General features: G+C 56.7%; 3 protein-coding genes across 9 annotated transcripts in view; 2 read left to right on the top strand and 1 right to left on the bottom strand.

Annotated features, from left to right (window-relative positions):
• Nucleotides 1-703: 703 nt before the first annotated feature.
• On the top strand, nucleotides 704-8,774 carry PHF1 (PHD finger protein 1). Of its 2 annotated transcripts, none has more exons than XM_075555466.1 (15): nucleotides 704-1,141; nucleotides 3,962-4,136; nucleotides 4,231-4,312; nucleotides 4,411-4,506; nucleotides 4,946-5,049; nucleotides 5,395-5,543; nucleotides 5,678-5,773; nucleotides 5,975-6,043; nucleotides 6,317-6,440; nucleotides 6,558-6,625; nucleotides 6,781-6,882; nucleotides 7,011-7,209; nucleotides 7,293-7,387; nucleotides 7,631-7,708; nucleotides 7,823-8,774. In XM_075555466.1, exons 2-15 carry the CDS (start codon nucleotides 3,978-3,980, stop codon nucleotides 8,115-8,117), a joined length of 1,716 nt encoding a protein of 571 aa, XP_075411581.1. In that variant the 5' UTR covers nucleotides 704-1,141; nucleotides 3,962-3,977; the 3' UTR covers nucleotides 8,118-8,774. The 2 variants fall into 2 exon arrangements, with proteins under 2 accessions (XP_075411581.1, XP_075411580.1); XM_075555465.1 differs by having other exon boundaries at nucleotides 705-1,141; nucleotides 7,628-7,708.
• Nucleotides 8,578-10,095, bottom strand: CUTA (cutA divalent cation tolerance homolog). 2 transcript variants are annotated; one of them, XM_075555467.1, is made up of 7 exons: nucleotides 9,984-10,049; nucleotides 9,847-9,895; nucleotides 9,388-9,602; nucleotides 9,172-9,231; nucleotides 9,028-9,073; nucleotides 8,871-8,920; nucleotides 8,578-8,772 (listed from the first exon to the last, which is right to left on the bottom strand). In XM_075555467.1, the coding sequence occupies exons 2-7, from the start codon at nucleotides 9,886-9,888 to the stop codon at nucleotides 8,640-8,642; spliced, it is 546 nt and encodes a 181-aa protein (XP_075411582.1). In that variant the 5' UTR covers nucleotides 9,889-9,895; nucleotides 9,984-10,049; the 3' UTR covers nucleotides 8,578-8,639. The 2 variants fall into 2 exon arrangements, with proteins under 2 accessions (XP_075411582.1, XP_075411584.1); XM_075555469.1 differs by lacking the exon at nucleotides 9,847-9,895 and having other exon boundaries at nucleotides 9,984-10,095.
• A 1,714-nt stretch (nucleotides 10,096-11,809) lies between these two features.
• Nucleotides 11,810-20,122, top strand: part of SYNGAP1 (synaptic Ras GTPase activating protein 1) — a 30,766-nt gene continuing 22,453 nt past the window's right edge. For 3 of the 5 annotated variants that reach the window (XR_012785416.1, XR_012785417.1, XM_075555472.1), the window contains exons 1-3: nucleotides 11,811-12,208; nucleotides 15,539-15,660; nucleotides 17,636-17,741. Coding sequence is in view for 3 of the 5 variants with exons in the window: in XM_075555472.1 (XP_075411587.1) it covers nucleotides 12,142-12,208; nucleotides 15,539-15,660; nucleotides 17,636-17,741 (295 nt within the window). In the remaining 2 variants the exon portion in view is untranslated. Of the gene's footprint in view, nucleotides 12,209-15,538; nucleotides 15,661-17,635; nucleotides 17,742-20,122 lie in introns of all 5 variants that reach the window. The other 2 variants (XM_075555470.1, XM_075555471.1) reach the window with 1 other exon arrangement.

Raw genomic sequence — 20,122 nt, forward strand, 5'->3', positions numbered from 1 at the left:
TGAAGTCTGAAGAGGGCCTTCGGTGCTCTGGTTCTGAAGCCTGGCCCGGCCCATCCTTTGGAGGAAGTGCTCCCCTACCTAGCCACTGCTCCTCCGTGGCCGCCTTCACTGTTCACAGCCGGCCAGTCCGTCCCCCCAGTCCCTGGCAGGCGCACCCCTTTGGTGGGTGTGGGGACAGAAGCCGAGGGGCGGGGCGGGCGTGCACCGGGCCGACTGCGGGCTCTTCCCGCCCTTTCCCTGCCTTGCTGTTCGAATCGCCGGGTTCTGCCTCGCCGCCTTTCGTTGGCTGGCTGCCGGTGACGTCACGGCACGCTCCCGCCCGCGCTGGCCCGCGAAGCTCGGGGCGGCAGACCCGCGGGAGGCGGGAGCGCGCCCGCCGGTCCCTCGCCCACAGCCCACAGCCACCTCCCCGTGAGGGAGGGGCTCGGGCTTCCCAGGTGCCGCGCGCAGGCGGGGTGCACATGCGCAGAAGGGGGCGGGGGAGGGGTCAACTTGCCACGGGGAGGGCGGGGCCGGGGCAACAGCGGGAGGAGGGCGGGCCCTCGGGAGGAGGGCGGGCCGGGGCAAGGGGAAGGGTGAATGGGAGGCGGGGCCGTGAGGTCAGACGGGCGTGGGGGGCACTTTGAGTGACCTGGGGCCGGGGGCCAGTTAACGGATGTGGTATGGGGCGGGGGGCCAGACCCCAGGCGGATTGCCGAGAAGGGGGATTCCCTCCTGCCCCGGGGGCGGGTCTCCAGTCGGAGGAAGGGGCTGAGGGGATTCCCTCTCCTGGCGGGTCCAGCCGGCCGCGCGCCCCAGCCGCGCAGGAGGCGCCCTGCGCTGCGCGCCCTCCAGGATTGCCTGAGGTGCAGGAGGTGGGGTGAGGTGGTGCCAGCCCCCCCGGCTCCTCCCCCCCGTCCTCCCCCTAGTCAGTCCGTCCCTCCCCTCCCTCTTCCCGCCGCCGCCTCCTGCCGCTGCCTCGGCTTTGGCTGCTGCGTCATACGCCCCGGAGCCGCCGGGACGGAGGGGCTGGGCCTGGGGACCCCCTGGCCTTTCCCTACACGCCCTCAGACGCCCGGCCGTGCCCTCCGCGCGCGCGGGGCTCGCCCGGATTCTCCCACGGCTGCTCCTGCCCGGCGCCCGGCGGCCCCAGCTGTCAGCGGTAAGGGAGCGCCGGAGGCGCCGCCGGGGGGCGGGGGGCAGGGAGCCAGGGGTCGGCGCGCAGGGCGCGGGCTGGGGGGCCCACGCCGCCGCCGGGGTGTTGGGCTGGCCAGGCCGGCTCAGTGCCCTCTCGGACTCCCGCGTCGCCGGGAGTAGAGACCGGGATGGGACACGCCCCCCTTCGCGGGCACTCAGGGAAGTTATCTAACCCGGGGGGCTCGGAACCCCAAATTTCAGGCCACCGGGTGATAGCTCTGGATGAGGCACGAAGGCCCGGGGAGGCAGCTGTTTGTGAGAGACTCAGGGAAACCTCTCCAGCAAAGCTACCCAAACATCCCTGGACAGCCGAGCACCCCAATTGCGGTACCTTTAAACGCCATGGGAAGGCCACGGTAGAAACGGACTGTGTTAGGCCAGGTCGACGAGAGAAACAAATCCAGTGACACTCATACATGTATGTGTGAGACAGAGCTTTATAGCAAGTAGTTACATATCAGTAAAAACACGCCAGCCCAGTCTAACCTCAGGTGTCCATTAAGTCCAATACTGGTCCATAAGGATGATTGACATGCTGAATTCCACCCTTATCTTCTTACAGGTGCCATGTTGGCACCAAACCTAACAGTTACAGCCCACTCCTTGCCAACTTGGCTTTTGCACACAATTCTTTAGCCATATGTAATTTTTAAGCAAAACAATCATATTTGTACCTAACAGGATAAAACTAAAATGTATCAAGTGAAAATGTGCCACCCATTGAAATATAATAGTCTATAAATGAACAGAACAAATATTCTATGCCTAACAACTTCAGTTATGTGAATACCCACACTATAATCCTATCCGCATATTCCCCCACCCATGAAAGTTTGTAAGGCAGCCATTCCATGCTTCCCCCCCCCCCCGCAAATTTTGGGTATCCAATTTCTATACCGCCACTGAAATCATCCCACTGCTCTGAGGAGACAAGCATGTTCTTTGATGTGAAGAATCTTCATTCCAACTGGAACCCGGTAAGCCTCTATCCACGAGCAAAGTCAAATCAGATAGGCCATCCATAAAGTCGACAGCAATATGCACCGATTCACAGGCTCAAAAATCTTACCTCCATCTGGTTGGGTTATGATCAACTCAACGTGGGCTGCTTTCCTTAGCCTCAGCAGCATGCATGCCCATTGGCCACCCGCCTTTCGACTATGGGCAGGGTCCCAACTTCTCAACACCCCTAGTCCCCTTAGACTAGGTCATGCCGTGGGCTCAGGGTCCGCTCAACTCTTTACACATCAGATCAGGCAACCTGCTCTCGTCTTTTCTTCTAGTCCCTGTGAGCCAGGTCCACAGGTGTCCGTGGCCAGACTCAACCCTTGTCTCTATCGCTGCGTTTCTCCCTCTGGCACGCAACAAGTGGATCCAAGTGGTCACCCAGGGAGCATTTCAGGCTGCCCACAATTCCCTTTAACATCTAGTCTTTGGGAGGAGAGTTCTTTCTTGGCTCTGCACTTTTCCAGCTTCAGGTTCAAAATTCAAAAAGGCCAAATAGCTCCTTTTTCTTCTTCTGTCTGCCAACAGCTCTTTTAGCAAGTCATACCAAATGCAAATGGTCTAAATGGTCTAAGCGCCCCAGGCACTGGGTGGGGCTTACCTTTTCAAAGACACCTTTGTAGGCACTCCTATACCCATTTAAAGATCCAATTTAATGCTGAAGGCATACTCTTGTTTTCATACTCCCCCGTAAACATTTCTGTCACATTTTATCTGAGGATTGGCAGAAGAAAGAAGGATAACCCTAGTACAGTCATATCAACTTCATTCTTAAAACAGTCAAATTCAATCCTTAAACTTTTCCACTCATATGCAATATGGCCTTGGGCCTCTGGCTGCCTCAAGCAAGGGCCAGGCCTTCTGTCAGCCATTTTGACTAAGCTGCATCTGCTCGCAGAAGTTCAAGGGGCCTTTTAAAAACCCCAGCTCATTTATCACATTGATTTTTGCCTTTTCAGACAGAAATAACTAAAGAGAGGAATCCAAAGTAACTTCCCATGGTCTTTCCAGAAAACAACCCAGTAAACTGCAGGGCCATATGTGACCTCAGACAATCCTCTGCTCATCATGATTTGTTTCCCTTAAGGAACCATAAAGTGTTAGGCCGGATACAAATCCAGTGACACACATGTGTAAGAGAGCTTTATATCAAGAAGTAGTTACATATCGGGGAAACATCCCAGCCCAACTCAAGTTCATAAATCCAAGACTAGTCTGTAAGTCCCTCTTCAGACTCGTCAAGCCACATGCAGTGATGCAGAATGCAGGAGGATCACAGGCTGGTGGGTGCAATGTCTTGTGGTCTCCAGGGCTCTGGCATCCATCAGGGTCAGCAAACCAGAAAGTGAAAGCAGGAGGGGTAGGAGGAGGGGGTTATCAACCTGTGACTTCGTTGACAGGCTAAACCCCACCCTTATCTTCTTACAGGTGCCATGTTGGCACAAAACACTTAACTGTCACGCTGAGTAACCTTTGCTACATATAGCGGCTATGTATTTCTCCCAAAACCTGTGTACTACCACAGGGGAGCTGTAGAAATGGGGGGAACTAGAGAATTGGGTTGTAGAGCCTAATTAGGTTGTGGAGAGGTGCTAGGGAGAGAGAGGAGAGCCACACACCGGAGCTGGGAGTGCTGGAGTCAAGGCACTGGAGCTGGGTACCCAGGAGTCCTGTGACTTAGAGGCTTGGGGGCACAAAGCTGCTAGAACCCACAGCTGAGAAGTCGAGGGGGGAGGGTTTCTCAGTACTCTTAACCTTCTCTCTTCGGACTTCTGGTCAGGCCCCCACAGGATGCAATGGCGCAGCCCCCCCGGCCGAGCCGCTCTGCTGCCCCCTCACTTTGGGACCCAGCCTCCAGTGCTCCCACCTCAGGCCCCAGGCCTCGACTTTGGGAGGGTCAAGATGTACTGGCCAGATGGACGGATGGGCTACTATACTTGGGGACCATCAAAAAGGTAAGGAAGGTTTTGGTCTCGGATCTGTCACCATCTCCTCATCCCCTTTTTGTAATCCTGGTGCTCTTTTCATCCTCTGTGCGCACCGTTCCAGGTGGACAGTGCTCGGGAAGTATGTCTGGTCCAGTTTGAGGATGATTCCCAGTTTCTGGTTCTGTGGAAAGACATTAGCCCTGGTGAGACTGAAGAGGCAGCCTGTGGAAACAGAACCTTGGGGGCTGGGGTGGGAAAGGGGGCAGGAGGCCTGGCCCCCTGACACCATGTTTCCTCCCAGCCGCCCTCCCGGGGGAGGAACTCCTCTGCTGTGTCTGTCGCACTGAGACTGTGGTCCCTGGCAACAGGCTGGTCAGCTGCGAGAAGTGTCACCATGGTGAGAAGTCTGGTCCAACTTGCTTTGGGCCCCCTCGGCTGCTTTTTGCCCTTGCCTCCTGTGCTGCCTGCCCAGCCCCTAGGCCACCTGCAACCCCAGCTCACTCCTCCAGTCTCCCCAGCCCTCCTCGTTTTCCAACCCAGAAAGCCATGAGAGAGAGGAATGGGAGATGGTGTCGCTTTAAAAAATATTTTTTTTTGATGTAGCTTTTAATGTGGTTCAGCTGCACCCTTTCTGTGCCCATATGACCTTGGTCAAGTTCCTTAATCTCTGGAAACGTCTGTTCCCTTCACCTGTAAATAAAGAGAATAGCCATGTCTCTTGTCCAGCTGGACCAGGGTCAAAAGTTGAGATGGATAAGACTATTCTTATTCGGATGCCTAATCCACACCTAGTGCTGTATATTAATGGTCTGTTGCCCACATCTCTCATTATTTAGCATATCATCAGGACTGCCATGTGCCGAGGGCCCCAGCTCCTGGAGAGGGAGAGGGCCCATCTCCCTGGGTTTGCCGCCAGTGTGTCTTTGCCATCGCCACCAAGGTACTTCTTGTTACCCTTACTGAATCTTAAGGGTCAAGTTCCCTTTTTTGTGGTAGCTCCCAAAGGAAACCTGGTGGTGTAGTGGTTATGTGTTGGGCTGCTACCATAAGCTCAGCAGCTCAAAACCACCAGCAGCAGCTCCTCGGGAGAAAGGTAAAACTTCCCATTCCCATCAAGGATGCTCAGAAACTTCAGGGGCAGGCTACCCTGTCCTGTGGGGTCTCTGAGTCAGCATGGACTCGGTGGCGGGGAGTTTTGTTTTTCAGTGGGAGCTCTGGGGCCAGCAGGCTCTCCCCAGTTCTCTCCTCACTTGTCTGAAACCTCCTGCCTGTTCTGTCTGGGCAGAGAGGGGGTGCCCTGAAGAAGGGGCCCTACGCCCGGGCCATGCTGAGCATGAAGCTCTCCCTGCCATATGGACTGAAGGGGCTGGACTGGGACGCTGGCCATCTGAGCAACCGTCAGCAGAGTTATTGTTACTGTGGCGGCCCTGGGGAGTAAGTAATTCGGGAAAGGGGCTGAGCACTGAGTGAAGGGGGCAAGGGGGCAGCCCAGGGGGGAAGTAACAAGCTGCGTTTGGGGGCAGTTGGGAGGCCGGGCCGGATGGACACTTGTCTCCCATTCCCCACAGGTGGAACCTGAAAATGCTGCAGTGTGGGAGCTGCCTGCAGTGGTTTCACGAGGCCTGTACCCAGTGTCTGAGCAAGCCCCTCCTGTATGGTGACAGGTGAGATCAGGAAGGAACCGCCCAGCAGCTGAGGCGCTGACTTGATCAGTGCTCCACCTTCTCAGCTGTGCTCTTCTCTCCTCCAGCTGCTTCCAGCCCCCACCTCGTTGCCTGCTCCCTGCTGCAAGCCCTCTGCAGAACATAGTTTTCCAGCAGCAGACCCATGCTTGCTCTCTCTCTCTCTCTCTTGCCCATGCCCAGGTTCTATGAGTTTGAATGCTCTGTGTGTCGAGGGGGCTGTGAAAAGGTCCGGAGGCTCCAGCTTCGCTGGTGAGCTTGGTTCCCCCTCCCCCCCAATATTTCACCCTATGTGGGTTCAGCACTGTGCTGAGTTTATAAGGTCAGCGGTTCCAGCCAGCCAGGTTCTTGGAATGAGAGATGAGGCTGTCCGCTCCCATAAAGACTGACGGCCTTGGAACCCCTTGAGAGCAGTTCTGCTGTGTCCTAAATGGACTCCAAGGCAGTGGTCTTGGCCCCGGTTCTGTTCCCCCTCTGGTTTTGTAACGTTCTTGTGACCTTGACAGTCTTTCTGTGTTCCTCCAGGGTGGATGTGGCCCATCTTGTCCTCTATCACCTCAGTGTGTGCTGTAAGAAGAAATACTTTGATTTTGACCGGGAGATTATGCCCTTCATTTCTGAGAATTGGGACAATTTGCTCCTGGGGGAGGTAAGGGGTGGTGAAGCAAGCTGTGGAGCTTGAGCTGGGAGAGGGGGGTGGAGGAAAAGGGCGGGGAGAGCTGGTTGCTCCCCTGACCCTGTGTACCACCCCCACCCCTACTTCCAGCTGTCAGACACTCCTAAGGGAGAACGCTCTTCCAAGCTCCTCTCTGCTCTCAACAGCCACAAGGACCGGTAAGTTGGGAGAGGAGGCAGCATTAGTTGAGGCTTCCGAGAGAGCATGCTTTGGGAACCTGGGAGGGCGGGGTTGCAGCCCACCTGGAGGACCTCTCAGCAGGTGTGGGACCTTTAGCCTGGAGCACTGACCCTGTATCATTCTCCTTGCCCAGGTTCATTTCTGGGAGGGAGATTAAGAAGAGGAAATGCTTGTTTGGCCTCCATGCTCGGACCCCTCCCCCTGTGGAGCCCACTGGAGATGGAGCCCCCACCAGGTCACTGGTCCAGCGGGGATGGGGGAGTATCTGGGAGTAGTCTGGGGAATTATAGCCATAGAAAGCTGGTGGGGGTGGTCTTTGGGGTGACCGGGAGGGGGCTGGGGGGATAAGGAGGCCTCTTACAGCTTCCCTTCAGGGCAGGGCCCTGGGGGAGGGGTCTCACGGCCCCTGGGGAAACGCCGGAGGCTGGAGCCAAAGCCTCTGAATCGGAGGCAGAAGGGGAAAGTGGAGAAGCTGGGGCCCCCCTTGGCAGAGCAGGATCAGCCCGAGACCCTGGAGCAGAGGGAGCGGAGAGAGCGGGCTCGTCTGCAGAGGGCGCTGCAGGTACAGAGGTGGAACCCCTATAGGGCGAGTGGTAGGTGTCAGAAGACTCCAGGAGCCACTCAGTCTTTTGTTCCTTCGTCTAGGCCTCAGTGTCTCCACCACCCCACAGCCCTAACCAGAGTTACCAGGGCAGCAGCGGCTACAACTTCCGGCCCACAGATGCCCGCTGCCTGCCCAGGTGGGTCAACGCCTTCATCAGATGTGCTGTCTGGGAACTACTTCCTCCCATTGTTGAAATCCTCTGGACTTTCTTCCTCTTCCACATCTTCCTTCCCCCCCACCCCCCAATTCCTTGGCTATCTCCTATTTGTCTTCCAGCAGCAACCCTGGAGGGGGTGGTGTTTGAGCTGCCTTTCCTGGGGTGGGGGTCCTGTTCCCCTGCTTCAGATCCTGATGACATTCACCTTCCCAAACCCAGCAGTCCCATCCGGATGTTCGCTTCCTTCCATCCCTCTGCCAGCACTGCAGGGACCTCTGGGGATGGAGAACCCCCAGACAGGTGAGTGTCTAGCCTCCCTCTCCTGTGATCCGACCACACCTGTATGCTCACATCCGGTTCTGGTCAGCCCTTGTCTGCATCTCTTAGACTTCAAAATTGCCTTTTCTTCCCCAGGTCACCTTTGGAACTTCACATTGGTTTCCCCACAGACACCCCTAAATGTGCTCCCCACTCAATGACTGCCTCATCCTCCTCAGTCCAGGCCCTTTCCCCAGGTCTTCCTAGACGCACAGCAACCCCTTCTCCCCTCTGCCATAGTTTGTCTCCAGGGACCGGAGGAGGAGCCCGGGGTGGGGCTGGCACTGGCTACCTATCCCGAGGGGACCCTGTCCGGGTCCTTGCTAGGAGAGTAAGGCCTGATGGCTCTGTGCAGTACCTGGTTGAGTGGGGAGGCGGCAGCATCTTCTGAACACCCAGCAGCCTCTGCCCATCTCCCCATTCACACACACACACACACACACCGGCACTTTCATACCCTGACCTCACCTGCAGCTGGGATGTACCTGGGGAGGTAGAGGGGTGGGGCAGTGGGGAATTGGGGCTGGGGTGCGAGGAAGAGGCTCTCTTCGCTACCCCCCTTCATGATTCCTGATCACCACCCCTTCCCCCTTCCTTCTTCCCATTTTTTGATGTTATTTTGTTACAGCTTTTTAAATATTTTTAAAAATTATTATTTAACCCCTGGGAGTGGAGACTGAGGAGGGGAGGGGGGAAATGATAAGGGATCCCTGATTCTGTATGATTGAAATAAATCAAAACTAAACAACTCTAGCAACTGAGTCATTGGTGGGGGGAGGACGCACACTTGATTCAAATCTAATTTCTCGTCTTGCCAAACACGTTTGCACACATGACAAGAAAAGACAGTGAAAACTTGAGAGGGTTTAATAGGGGACCCAGCCGTCACCACACAATCATGGGGTCTTGGTGCTTAGGAGGGGGTCACAGTAGGGTGGTGATGGAAAGAACCTTTTGTGACCTGGTGCACCCAGTGCAGATATGGGGCGTTCCCCTGCTCCACAGGCAATGCTATCACTTCGGCGACTTCATAAGGGTGCACAGAACTGCAAACAGGTTTTGGAAGGCAAGGGTTACTCAAAGGTTTACCAGGTATCCCCCCTCCCGTTTGACACTAGCCTCAGACTGTCCAGGAAGTACTCACCGAATAAATTCTGTCAAAGCCGGAACCAAGGTACTTTGCGTTTTAATCATCTAATGGGTAAGGAGAAATAGTTGGGTCAAGAGCATGGTAGACTTCAGATCTCACGGGACAGGACGGGCAGGAAACAAGAGGGTGGTTGGGTGGGCATGTTTCTCACCATCAGCACCTCGTTGTCTTCCTCGATCTTCTTTTTCCACACGTAGCTGAAATGGTAAAGTTGTGGAGAGCACCCGGGGTACCCCATCAGCCCCAGAGTTGGGTTCACAACCCACCCCTGCTGCCCCCAACACTTGTGACTTACATGGACGTGATCTGGGGGATGAGGTTGACACACGCTGCCAGGCGCTTCTCCACCACACCCCTGAGGTCAAGAGCCCGTTGAGAGCGCCTCCTGAACTGGCAGCGCAGTCCAGAGGCAAGCGTCCAAGGGTAGAGGGACACACGGGAGGGCCCCCCCCAAGTCTTCCCCTCCCCCCCTTTCAAGCTCATCCTTCCCCACCCCCACCGAGGTTCTCACCTGGCGATCTCCTTGGCAGCCTTCTCGTTGGGGCAGGTGACAAAGGCTATAGACACGGAGCCGGGGACATATCCGGAGCCCGAAAGCGACGGGGGATGGGCCCGGGTACTTCCAGAGGCCGAAGCCATAGAAAACAGGGCTCCGGGGATCAACAGAAGGCGGGAGGCCACGGCCAGGAGCGCCGGCATCCAAAGAAGCGACAGGAGCAGAACGGCCTGAGAGCAGAGAGCGACTTCGTCTGTCCTCGAATAGCGAGGCGAGGGACACCTCCGCTTGAATAGCCATTCTGATTCTGCCCTCCCGATCCTGCTCCCCCGAAGGAATAAGGCCCCGAAGCTGGGAGACAGGCGTGGAGAGCAAGGCAAAGATCCGCTTTTGCCCCGCTCCTGAGCTATAGCAAGAGGGGCCGTGGGGGAGACTTCGAGGACCCGAGGGGACGGGACGGGGCGGGCCACTCACCACTCCGCCGAGCAGGATCCCTGGCGCCCGCCCCCCGCTCATGCACCCTCTGCTGGGAGAAGAGGATTAGACAGCCAAGGCCACACGTTTCTCGGAGAAAGGAGCCCCCCAACCCTGCAAGAGCGGCCGCCTCTTACCTGGGCTGCGGCCACGTGATAGCAGCGCACACCACGTGACAGTGGAAGCCGGAGGGGGCCCCTCCCCGGAGCCTCCACCGCCAGCCAATCTCCGCGGCCGCTGCCCGGTTTGCTCCGCCTCCTGCTGAGGGCGGAGAGACGAGCCCCGCGGCCAACGGTCGGTGGGATCCGCAGGCGGGCCGGGCAAGGGCACGCCCACTTCCGCAGAAAGCGGAAATGGCTTGTTGCTGGCCCGGCCGAGGCGCTGCGGCGTTCCACTGTCACGTGAGGGGGCCGGGCCTCCGCCGACGGTCCTTCCAGGAGGGACACCAAGAAGCCAATCGCAGCCCCGTGCTCCAGATCACGGGGAGAGGGACCTGCTGCTAAGGAATGGGGGGTGTGGGAGGGCGGGGGGCGCCGGGAGACCCCGCAGACCCGTTGCGTCAGGTTGGGGCGTGGGGAGTCATCTTTAAGCCCCGGGATGGACGCAGTAGTCCACAGCGCCTACCCTGGGTCTGGGCTCTTACGGAGGGGGCGGGTCTGAGGAGAGAAAACGTCCAGGGCGGGGAGAGCGCCCCTGTCTTCGAGGTCCCGACTGAGATGTGCCCGCGCTTGGGAGAAGACCGGTGACGGTCTGAGGAGAGGCCAGCTGGTTCTGGGCAGGGGGCCGTGGTCAGGCAGGCACAGGACAAAACCTGGCCGGGCGAAAAATGATGCACTGGCAGTGGGCAGAACGAGACCCTGTAAATGGGTTCTAGAAGAATGCAAGTGGGGCTGAGGACGCCCCACCTCTCTTGAACTCCCAAACTAGCCATAGCAGGAGGGGAGGGAGAGGGCCACCTGAAATAGTGGTGGTCGCTCTGTCCCGCTATTCCCTGCCTTTCCCACTCTCCAGGGCAGGTCCACCTCCTTCCCTTAATCCAGCCCCTTAGGAGCCAGGACCTGCCCTACATTCCCTCCCTAGGGCGCAAGCACATTCTGTGACCACCCCCCAAAAATGCAGAGAGAAGCCAATGAGAAGCAAGAGAGGTGGCAGAGAAAAGTGGTTTGGCTGCTACCCCTCTCCAGTAACCCCCTCCCACTGTGCCCATGGTCACTGGTTTGGTGGGTGGGTATGATGGAGTTTCCTTGAACTACAAAGTCAGAGTTCTATTTAGGGTCTCCTTGAGACTTCTGTTTTTCACTTCTCTAGGATGGTTCTCTGTGGGGCCTTTCAGTAGATGGGTTGGGGCGGGGCGGGGGGGGGTCTTTCCGGGGACTGAGTTTATTTTTATTCAGGGGTTTCCATTTTTCTGGATAAGTTTGGGATCTCCTGAGTTTTCCATCACTGAATTAAAGAAGTCCCTCCCCTCCCTGAGCCCGGAATTTCTGTCTCGGAGTTGTCCGTTTCGGAGCCTGCAGTTTCTTGTCGGTTCGGGGGGTCTTTGCACACTCCCTGGGCCTCAGTTCTGTGGGGTTCTTCTGAACCTGGGGTTCTTTCTGAATCCGATCATTTTCTCTGAGTCCCTGCCTTAGATCCTGGCCCCCAAATCACCACCTCAGGGTCTGGAGTGTGAGATTTCTGTGGCTTTGGGGAAGCCGTTTTTTGAGATTGGGTTCTTAGGCTTTGCTCTCTGACTCCTTCTGGGGGCTTTTCTAAAATCCGGGGTCTCTTTCCTTGAGTATTATGTATCTGTGCCTCAGATTAACCCTCTCCCCCACCCCCTCCCCCCCCATGAAGGAGTTGAAGTGCTAGATCCCGCCCCTCGCAAAGCGAGGGCTATTCCTCTGTGGGTCTGGGGTCTCTCATATTCAAGGTTTATGGTTTGCATCATCACAGTGGCTCGCCCTCTCTGGAATGATTGCCAGTTTGGGGGGACCTTCTCCTCAGGGCTCCTTGAGTAGGGGTGGGGGCTGCAGAGTCTCTCCCTCCTCCTCCTCCTCCTGCTCTCTCGCTCGCTCGCTCCCCCGCCCCCTTCTCTCTCTCTCTCTCTTGCTAGCTCCCTCGGCTGCCGCTGCTGCCGTTGGCTCCTATTCTCCTCCTCCTCCTCCTCTCTCCTCCTCTCTGCTCCTCTCCGCTCCTCTCTCCTCCTCTTTCCTCCTCCTCCTCCACCTCCTCCTCCTTCTCCCCCTCTCTCTCCCCCTCTTTCTCTCTTCTCTTTCGTACCCCGTCCCCCCCGCCCCCTCCCCCCCAGGCCTGATGAGCAGGTCTCGAGCCTCCATCCATCGGGGGAGCATCCCCGCGATGTCCTATGCCCCCTTCAGAGGTACGGTGGTGGGGGGAGGGGGAGGGCCAGATGGGGGGGCAAGAGGGGGAGGGGCAGGGGGCGGAGGTAGAGCTGGGGCTAGGGAGAGGAGCGGCTGAAATGGAGGGAGAGGGGAGGACCGGGAAGGCAGAGGTGGGAGCAATGGGGAAGGAGGGATTGGAAGCCAGGGGGTTAGAGAGAGAGAGGGGACGGAGGGGCTGGGGAACAGGCCTTGAAAGGGACTCAGGGGAAAATGATGAGCAGGGGAGAGAGCCAGAAAGGAGTGAACAGGTAGAAAGATAGGGTTGGGGGAGACCTGCAGACATAATTTTGGATGGGAGCTGAGAGGTGAGGAAAACATCAAGGAATTAGAAGGGCAGAGTCTTAGGAGAGGGGTTGGAGGAGAGGATGAAAACAGGGGTGAAAAGGGAGGCCAAGAAGGTGGGGGCAGGGTAATGGGGGGGCTCAAAGAATGGTAGGGAATAGGGAAAAAGGAGGATGGAAGGAGAGAAGAAGGGGCCAGATGGAGAGAGAGGGAGGCTGGGGAGTGGGGGAGCTGGAGGGTCCAGATGGAGGGAAGAGAGGAGAGGGAATGGGTTGGGGGATGGGACACCAGGGCAAGGGGAGGGCCAAATTATTTGTTTGTTTGGGGTGGGGGTGGGGGGTTGGAGGTTGGATACTAGTAGGATTGAATGATGGGAGTGGGGCAGATTAGTACCCTGGCCTAAACTCTGACTTTCATTAAGACTCTTGACCAATTAAACCACCTCCCCGGGGTCTTGTCTGCACCCTTCATTTGACCACTTTTATTACCACCCCACACCCCCCGCCCCCATCCTTCTTTCCATTCCCCCTCCCTCCTCTGGTGTCCATCACCTATATCTTTCCCCCCATATGGTGTCCGTTCATTATATGAGTCCCCTTGCCGTCCTTCCCCTATGTTAGTCCCCACTCTGGTATCTATTGTTCACTCCCTCTCTTCTGTATAGAAGCTCCTGCTGTGTGTACACCACCTTTCCACTCCCTCCCTCTTAACCCCCTTGTCCTAGCCCCCCTACTGGGTCCACCTCAGTGTCTATTCCCCATGCCCAGTTGGACCCTTCTGGTACATTTTCTTGCCCCTAGAGATTTCCTATCATCTCTGTCTCCTTTTTTCATAGATCCACTCCTGTTACTGTCCCCCAGCTATTCCCTACCCTGCTTATCTGGTCATCACAGACCTGTACCTACCCACTTTCTCCTAATGCCCAGTTCCTGTCACCCATTCCTCTTGGATATTTGGGGTACATCGACACTGAAGTTTTCATGGGTGAAGCCGAGAGGGGCTAAAAGATGTCTCCATTTGAACCTTGGTGGACTTTCTCATTCTACTAAATCTTTCCCTTTCTCAGCCACATTTCTCTGCTTCTTGGAATCATCCTTCCCTAAGTCCAAACAGTCTGTGTGTGAGTGTGTGTTTGTTTCTGGAGTTTGCCCCTAAGCAAAGTTGCTAGTGTCCTTCTCCGCTCCCAAGGAGAAATAAACACCAAACTCACTGGCAGTGAACTAGTGCTCCTAGTGACCCGATCGGGCAACTGCCCCTGTTGAGTTTCTGAGAGCATTACTTTTCTGTGGGAGTAGACAAGCCTTGTCTTTCTCCTACAGAGCCACTGGGGGTTTTGAACTGCTAACCTTGCAGTTAGCCAACACGTAACCTATGCCACCAGGGCTCCTCCTAAAGTCCACCTTGCCTGCCTTTGGCTGCAACCTGGACCAGCCCCTCCATAATGGATATAAATAGTAACCAGTTAGTATTCTGAATGAACAGTGTCTGAGTGCTTGTGGGCAAGCTACCTGCAGCATCTCAGAGCCTAGATACTGTGATCTCTATCAAGAAAGTATCCATTAACTCTGAGATGACACTGAGATACTGGAAGTTTCCATGTATTGCAGTTTGTAGATAATCTCTGAGTGATGTGGAGGTTGGGGAAATTGAGGGACATGTTTCAAACGGAAAGAAACCTGAATTTTAAAAGCTCGACCACTCTGGGTTATTTGGTTGGAATGAAGCCCAAAGACCGATGCTCCCACGCTGTCCATTGTTAATTTTCCCACGAAAGTGACACAGTTTGATTTTTCTTCCTTTAAACCCTCTTTGACTCTGATACCTTAAATCTGATTTCTGTCCTCATGGAGCCCATTTTCTGACACTTTGATGTCACTGATTTGACTTCTTCTCCATAGGGCTTATTCCCTGAATCCTTGTGATGATGGGCAACCATGAAATATACAGGAGAGGCAGTCTAAAGTGCCGGGGTGTGTGTGTATGTGTGTTCGTGTGGAGGCCCCTCTGAATAAGGACGACCTTAGTTTCCTGTTCTTCTAAAAGTTTTCTACCTCTCCCCACCCTCTCCCCATCCTTGCCTCTGGAAGCCTCCTCTTTGGATAGTCCATTCTTCCTCTGCTCTCATCCCCTGTACCCTCTGTGTGCCTTAAGGAGGTTGCTAACAGGTGGGGTTGACTTCTGTACAGTTTTAGGAGATTAGGGGGTGGTGGTGATGGCCTCTTGAGTTTTGTGTTTGGGGTGGGGGAGCACAGGAAAGAGACCTATCCAAACCAGGGTGTGTTTCTTACCTCCCTCATCCCATCTCTTCCCTTGCCTCACTCAGCCAGACACTGACTAGAGCCATCTTTCCATAGCCTCTGAGGAACCAGAGCATCCCTGAGGATTGAGCAGGGTTGGGCAAGGGAAGGAGGGGAGGGAGGCCCTGTCAAGTTTTGACTCTGTAATCAGGTAAGCTCCCTCATTTTGTTTCTTTTCTAGATGTTTAGTTCTCAGAATCTCATTACCCAAATTATCCAGTCCTCCCCTTCCCCCCCCCCCCCCGCCTACTTTTCTTGCTCAGTTGTGTAGCTTTTCCTCTGTTTCCCTTACAGATGGGTGGTGTCCCTTCCCGGGTCCTTGTCATCTGTTATTTGGATGCCCTCCCTCTTCCCAGACACCTGCCACAAATCTCTCTTTTCACTTCTGATAAATGTGCTGCACGTCTAACGTTTTTATTTTCCCAAGGTGGCTGGAGAGCTCATTTGTCTTTCTCTGCCCCCCAATGTACACTCTCTGACATTTTTCAGCTCCATTCCCTGACCACCCTCTGTCTTCCTTCTTCCAACACTGTGATGCACTGCCTCTCCCCACTCTTGCCAGTTGTGTCGACTTTTCTTCTGGTCCATTAGAGGTGCCAGTTACCTCACCTTCACCTGTGATCTCGGGGTGGGGTCCCTTCCCCCACTTTTTGTCATCTTGCCACTTTAGGCCCCCCTCTCTCAAATGCATAGTGTCTCCCTTACTGTTTGTGTCTCTGCCCCCGCCAGATGTACGGGGACCCCCTATGCACCGAACCCAATACGTTCATTCCCCGTACGATCGTCCTGGTTGGAACCCTCGGTTCTGCATCATCTCTGGGAACCAGCTGCTCATGCTGGATGAGGACGAGGTGAGCAGGGTGAGAAGGCTGGGGAAGGAGCGCTGGGTAGCACGGGAGAATGGAGAGAGACAATGTAACATTGTAGCGAATCCGAGTTAGGAGTAAAGAGAAGGCAGACAAAGACAAGTAACCTGGGGAAGCACTGAGAGGAGATGACCGCTCAGGGGAACTGGAGTGTGATGAAAGGGGCTTGCATTTTCTCACCTTGACCAGGAGGGCTCTGAGGACCGTGTTCAGTATTGGGGAGAAAATGTGGTTCTGGAGGTTTGGGGACCACATACTGTTTCCTTCTGCCATGTATACGTTAAATGGGGAGGATATCGAAGGCCTTGCAGAAGGCCTCACTGCCTAAGAGATCTATGGTAGCCCTCTCCCTTTTGCCCATCGATGGAACAGAATGCAGAGAGGGGATTGGGGGGCCTGGGGGACCCAAAAAACTAAGGATAGAGGCATGTGATTGGGGGAGGGCTGGAAGCCACTGGGTGAGACGATGGCAGTAGGCAGATTGTGCAATGGATGCAGGGGGGGGTGTTCAGAGAGCTACTGAGGAGGCTTCACCAGGGACTGGTTGGACATCAGAAGAGAATGTAAGTGGGGGGGGCGCAGGGGATGAGGAGTACTGGGAGTGTGAGTAATAGTTTAGAGAAGTAAGTAAGGGTTGGGGAGGGGACCTAACATGAATTGGGTCCTTTTGGAATGTGGTGGCCATGCAGAGTGATTGGACAACTCCCAGAGAGTAGATTCTGATGGGGCAGCAGTAGAAGATGGATCTGAGAAAACAGGGGTGCAAATGTGAAAGGTGGACACCTCAGGGATGTGGTTCAAAGAGTAGGGGCAGTTTAGGGCCCATCGAGGTGTCCAGGGGCTTGGGGCAACAGATGAGAATGTGGTGAAGTGGCTGGGGAGGGCTTCAGCCAAGAGGAGGGTCTGGTGACTGAGCGACGGAGGTGATGGTGGTAATGGGGGCTAAGATTTGGACTTTGGAGGGCATTTTAGCGATTTACCTGTGGTCGTTTGGCCTTGACCAGGGATTTGGAGTCTGTAGGATACCCTGGGGAAACTGGAACCCATAGGCATGGTTACTGTTGGGAAGACGGACGGCCAGGGAGGATGGATGAAGGGGCAATGCAGGACTGGCACAGAGGGATCATTCCAGGGGGCCTGTGAAGTGGGCACAGTGGCCAGAGCCTGGAGGTAGGCTACGGTGGGGTGAGGAAGTGGTGTGGACGACAGGGAAAGGTGAGCAGTTTTCCATAGGTCGTTGGAATTGGATTGGTGATGGAGGTGGAGAGGGCAAGTGAGGGGGGTGTCCCTGTTAGGGATAGAGTAAGGGGAGGGGGGCTTAGAGAGGTGTGGAGGTTGGGAAGAAAGTGGTGGTGAGAGCGAGTTGGGGACAAGGCTTAGAGAAAGATCATGGGTGCAGGAGAGACTAAATAGGCATGGTGGAAGGAAATGAAGGGTGGGGGGAGGTGACCAGGCCCTCTTGGGGGAGGGGAGATTGGGTCCCAGGCTGGCCGAAAGCCGGGCGTGGGAGGGAGACAAGCTGTGGGTCCTGATTATAAATGCAGCTTTTGGTCCCCCGTGACAGGCAAGGAGGGGGAGAAGGGGGCTGAGGGAGGTGGGAGGGTGGAAGGGAAGGAGGACTAGAGGAAGTCAAGGTCAAGGGGAAGCTGGGTTCCTGGGGGCTTATGGGGAGAGCTTAGCAGGGCTTGGGAGAATTCCCCCCAGGGTGTTTCAAGAGGAAGGGTGGGGGAGAAGGAGAGCACAGAAGGAATGAGATAGGGTGGGGGGAGGGTCCGCGGGGCAGGGGATGAGAAACCCACTCAACTAGACACATACGCCCTCTCCAAGTGAAGAGGGCACGTGGCACCAGGTGGGCATGGTGGGGGGAAAAAAAAGGGTACCCGTCCTTCCTGGAGGAGGGGAGGGGTTAGAGGAGGAAAGTTTTCTGCCCGGGAGGCCTGACACATCCCCCCATCCCTAGATCCACCCCCTTCTGATCCGGGACCGGAGGAGCGAGTCCAGTCGCAACAAACTGCTGAGACGCACGGTCTCCGTGCCTGTGGAAGGGCGGCCCCACGGCGAGCATGGTACGGCGGCCGAGCAGGCTCCCGTGCCCCGGACAGTCTCAGTCTCCGGGAGAGGGCTGAAGGTGGACCGGGCTGGCCAAGGGAAGGGGGGAGGGCCTGGCAGGGGAAGGAAGACTCTCGGGGAACCGGAGCTGTCAGGGGGTGGGAAGGGGTGGAGACCAAGTCTCACAACTTGAGTGTGGGAGCCGGGAAGGCGCCCGCCCGCCTGCCTCTGGGATCTGGAGCCGGGCAGGGGCGGTGGGTGAGAGGTCCCAGCGGGTCTCTCAGCTCCGCCTCGCACCCTGTTCCACTCCAGCAGCGAAGTTTGACCGTTTTCTTGTAAAAATAGTCTCTTTAGATCTCGAGCTTCCTGGCCAAGTGTTCCTGTCGTCGCCGCTCCTCTCAACCCTTGGTCTGGGATCTTGGGGAGACTGACCCAGTTCCTGCCCTGCCCCCGCCCTCCATCCGCCCAATGCCGCTACCCATCTCTACTTTCCTGGTGGTTCTTCATCCAGACCTTGTCATGTGGCTCCCCTACCTCTTTTCTTGCCCGCTTTTCCTCTTCTCATCGTAACCGTTTCTATTTTCTGCAATTCTGTCACCCCTTTCCTTGTTCCTCCCCTATTTCTCTGACTTTCTTTGCCCCCTAGCGTCCCCCAACCCCTCTGCTTGCGAGAGAACTCCATCAGACCCCCATCTCATCTCCTTGCTGTCTGTAGTTATCTGCTCAGTCTGTCTCTCCAACTCTCTCCCTCTCTCCATCTGTCTCTTCCCTTTTCTCCCTCTTTCTGCCCCCCCCTCCACCCCCCGCTTTAGTCATTTAAAAAAAGATTTTTGTCTTCCTGAGAAGTTCGCTTAAAAGGTTTCCATGGGAACGGTGAGGGGAGATGAAGGCAGAGAACAGAGATCTGCAGCCAAGGTGCAGAGAGACGCCCTCAGCGCCCCCCCCCCCAAAAAAAAACCCTCACCACTACCCCCTTGCACTGCATTCCCCCTTCCAGGACTAGGGATCCAGGCCTCATGTCCTGACTCCCTGGGTGGGCCCTTCCTCCCACCAGCTCCCCTGCCCCGCAGGGATCTGGACTTCTGAGTGGCTCTCCTGCAAGGAGAACCATGGCCTGTCCGCAACTCTTGCCTCCCTCCACCCCTCTTCTGATAGGCTGGGGCCTCACTGCCTGGGGGTCCAGCTCTGGGACCCAGGAGGGTGGCTGGCTAGGGATGTGTCATTGTCATGGAAACCTCTGACCATGATGTATGTAGGTAGCACATGTCTGTGAGCAAAACCAGGAGGTGGTGGTGGAGTGTGTATAGAACATGTGTATGATGTCTGCCACATCTGTGTGTGCTTGTGTGTGTGTGTGTGTGAGAGGGAGAGGTCGGTCTATATCTGGTAAAGGCATGTGTGTTTATGTACACACGTGCATACCTGTGTGCCCAGGCCAGGATGCTCACATGGTCACGGAGCATGGTTGTCATGTGTCCCTGGGTCTGGCACTTCAGCCCATATAGTCCTATCTATTTCTGGGATCCCTGGCCTGCCCCCCTGTGTGTGGCCAGTAGGGATACCAGTGCATGTTGGGAGTTGACAGTACTATATGGAAATCGCCGTGTTGGAGTCCCACAGAGGCTGAGGGGTCGGCCAGTGGGGCGTCATGTAATCTGAGGAGGGGTTCGTGAAAGAGTTCGTTGAGAGTGAACCTTTAAGGTTCAGGGAGACGAGACGGTCAGGGATTTGTAAAGAAATGAGGGGGTTTGCAGGGACATCGAGGTCACCGGGGCCTTGGGGATCGGTCTGGAGAGGTGTGTGCTTAAGTAGTGGATGCTGGAGCCAGAGGAGATCCCTGTATCTTTGAGGGGTACTGGATCCAGGACTCCTCCCCCTTGGGGTGGAATCCGCAGCCTCCCCGTATGCGCTCTTCTGTTTTGGGCGGTGGTCCTGCTCAGGGGGCGATGGTGGGAGGCCGGGTTTGTTTTGGGGGGTCCCCTCGGCCCCCTCCCCCGTCTCTCTCGCGCTGTCTCCGGGCGACGGGGCTCGTGACAGAGGCGGCCACGGCAGCAGCGGTCGCCTAGCAACGGCGGCGGGGCCCGGGCAACGGCGGGAGCGGCGGGAGCGGCGGCGGAGGAAGCCGTTTCCGCGGCCGTCACCGCGCGGCCGTCCGGGCCGTCCCGGCCTTCCCGGGCCCCGCCGCCGCCCCCGCCGCGCCGGGCGGCGCGAGCCGGGCCGGGCCGCGCCGCCTCCTCTCCCTCGGCTCCCCGGCCCCCACTCCACGCTGGGGCGGGGCCCCTCCCCCACCGGGGACACCCCCGCCCCTCCCGGTTCTCCTGGGGGCGGTGCGAGGTAAGGGCGGGGCCGGGCGGACGGAGAGCGCGGGTGGGGGCGGGGAGCTCCGGGCGCGCGCGGG

This window comes from Tenrec ecaudatus, chromosome 7, assembly GCF_050624435.1.
Source record: "Tenrec ecaudatus isolate mTenEca1 chromosome 7, mTenEca1.hap1, whole genome shotgun sequence".
Taxonomy (NCBI): domain Eukaryota; kingdom Metazoa; phylum Chordata; class Mammalia; order Afrosoricida; family Tenrecidae; genus Tenrec; species Tenrec ecaudatus.

Excerpts from the sequence above, each read along its gene's own strand:
- PHF1 (XM_075555465.1), top strand. The coding sequence starts at position 3,978 with ATGGCGCAGCCCCCCCGGCCGAGCCGCTCTGCTGCCCCCTCACTTTGG. Across the intron at positions 5,050-5,394 it reads TCTTTGCCATCGCCACCAAG|AGAGGGGGTGCCCTGAAGAA; the intron begins GTACTTCTTGTT and ends CTGTCTGGGCAG. Across the intron at positions 6,883-7,010 it reads GGAGATGGAGCCCCCACCAG|CTTCCCTTCAGGGCAGGGCC; the intron begins GTCACTGGTCCA and ends GGCCTCTTACAG.
- CUTA (XM_075555467.1), bottom strand. The coding sequence starts at position 9,888 with ATGAGCGGGGGGCGGGCGCCAGGGATCCTGCTCGGCGGAGTG. Across the intron at positions 9,074-9,171 it reads ATCCCCCAGATCACGTCCAT|CTACGTGTGGAAAAAGAAGA; the intron begins GTAAGTCACAAG and ends TTACCATTTCAG. Across the intron at positions 8,921-9,027 it reads AAGACAACGAGGTGCTGATG|ATGATTAAAACGCAAAGTAC; the intron begins GTGAGAAACATG and ends CTTACCCATTAG.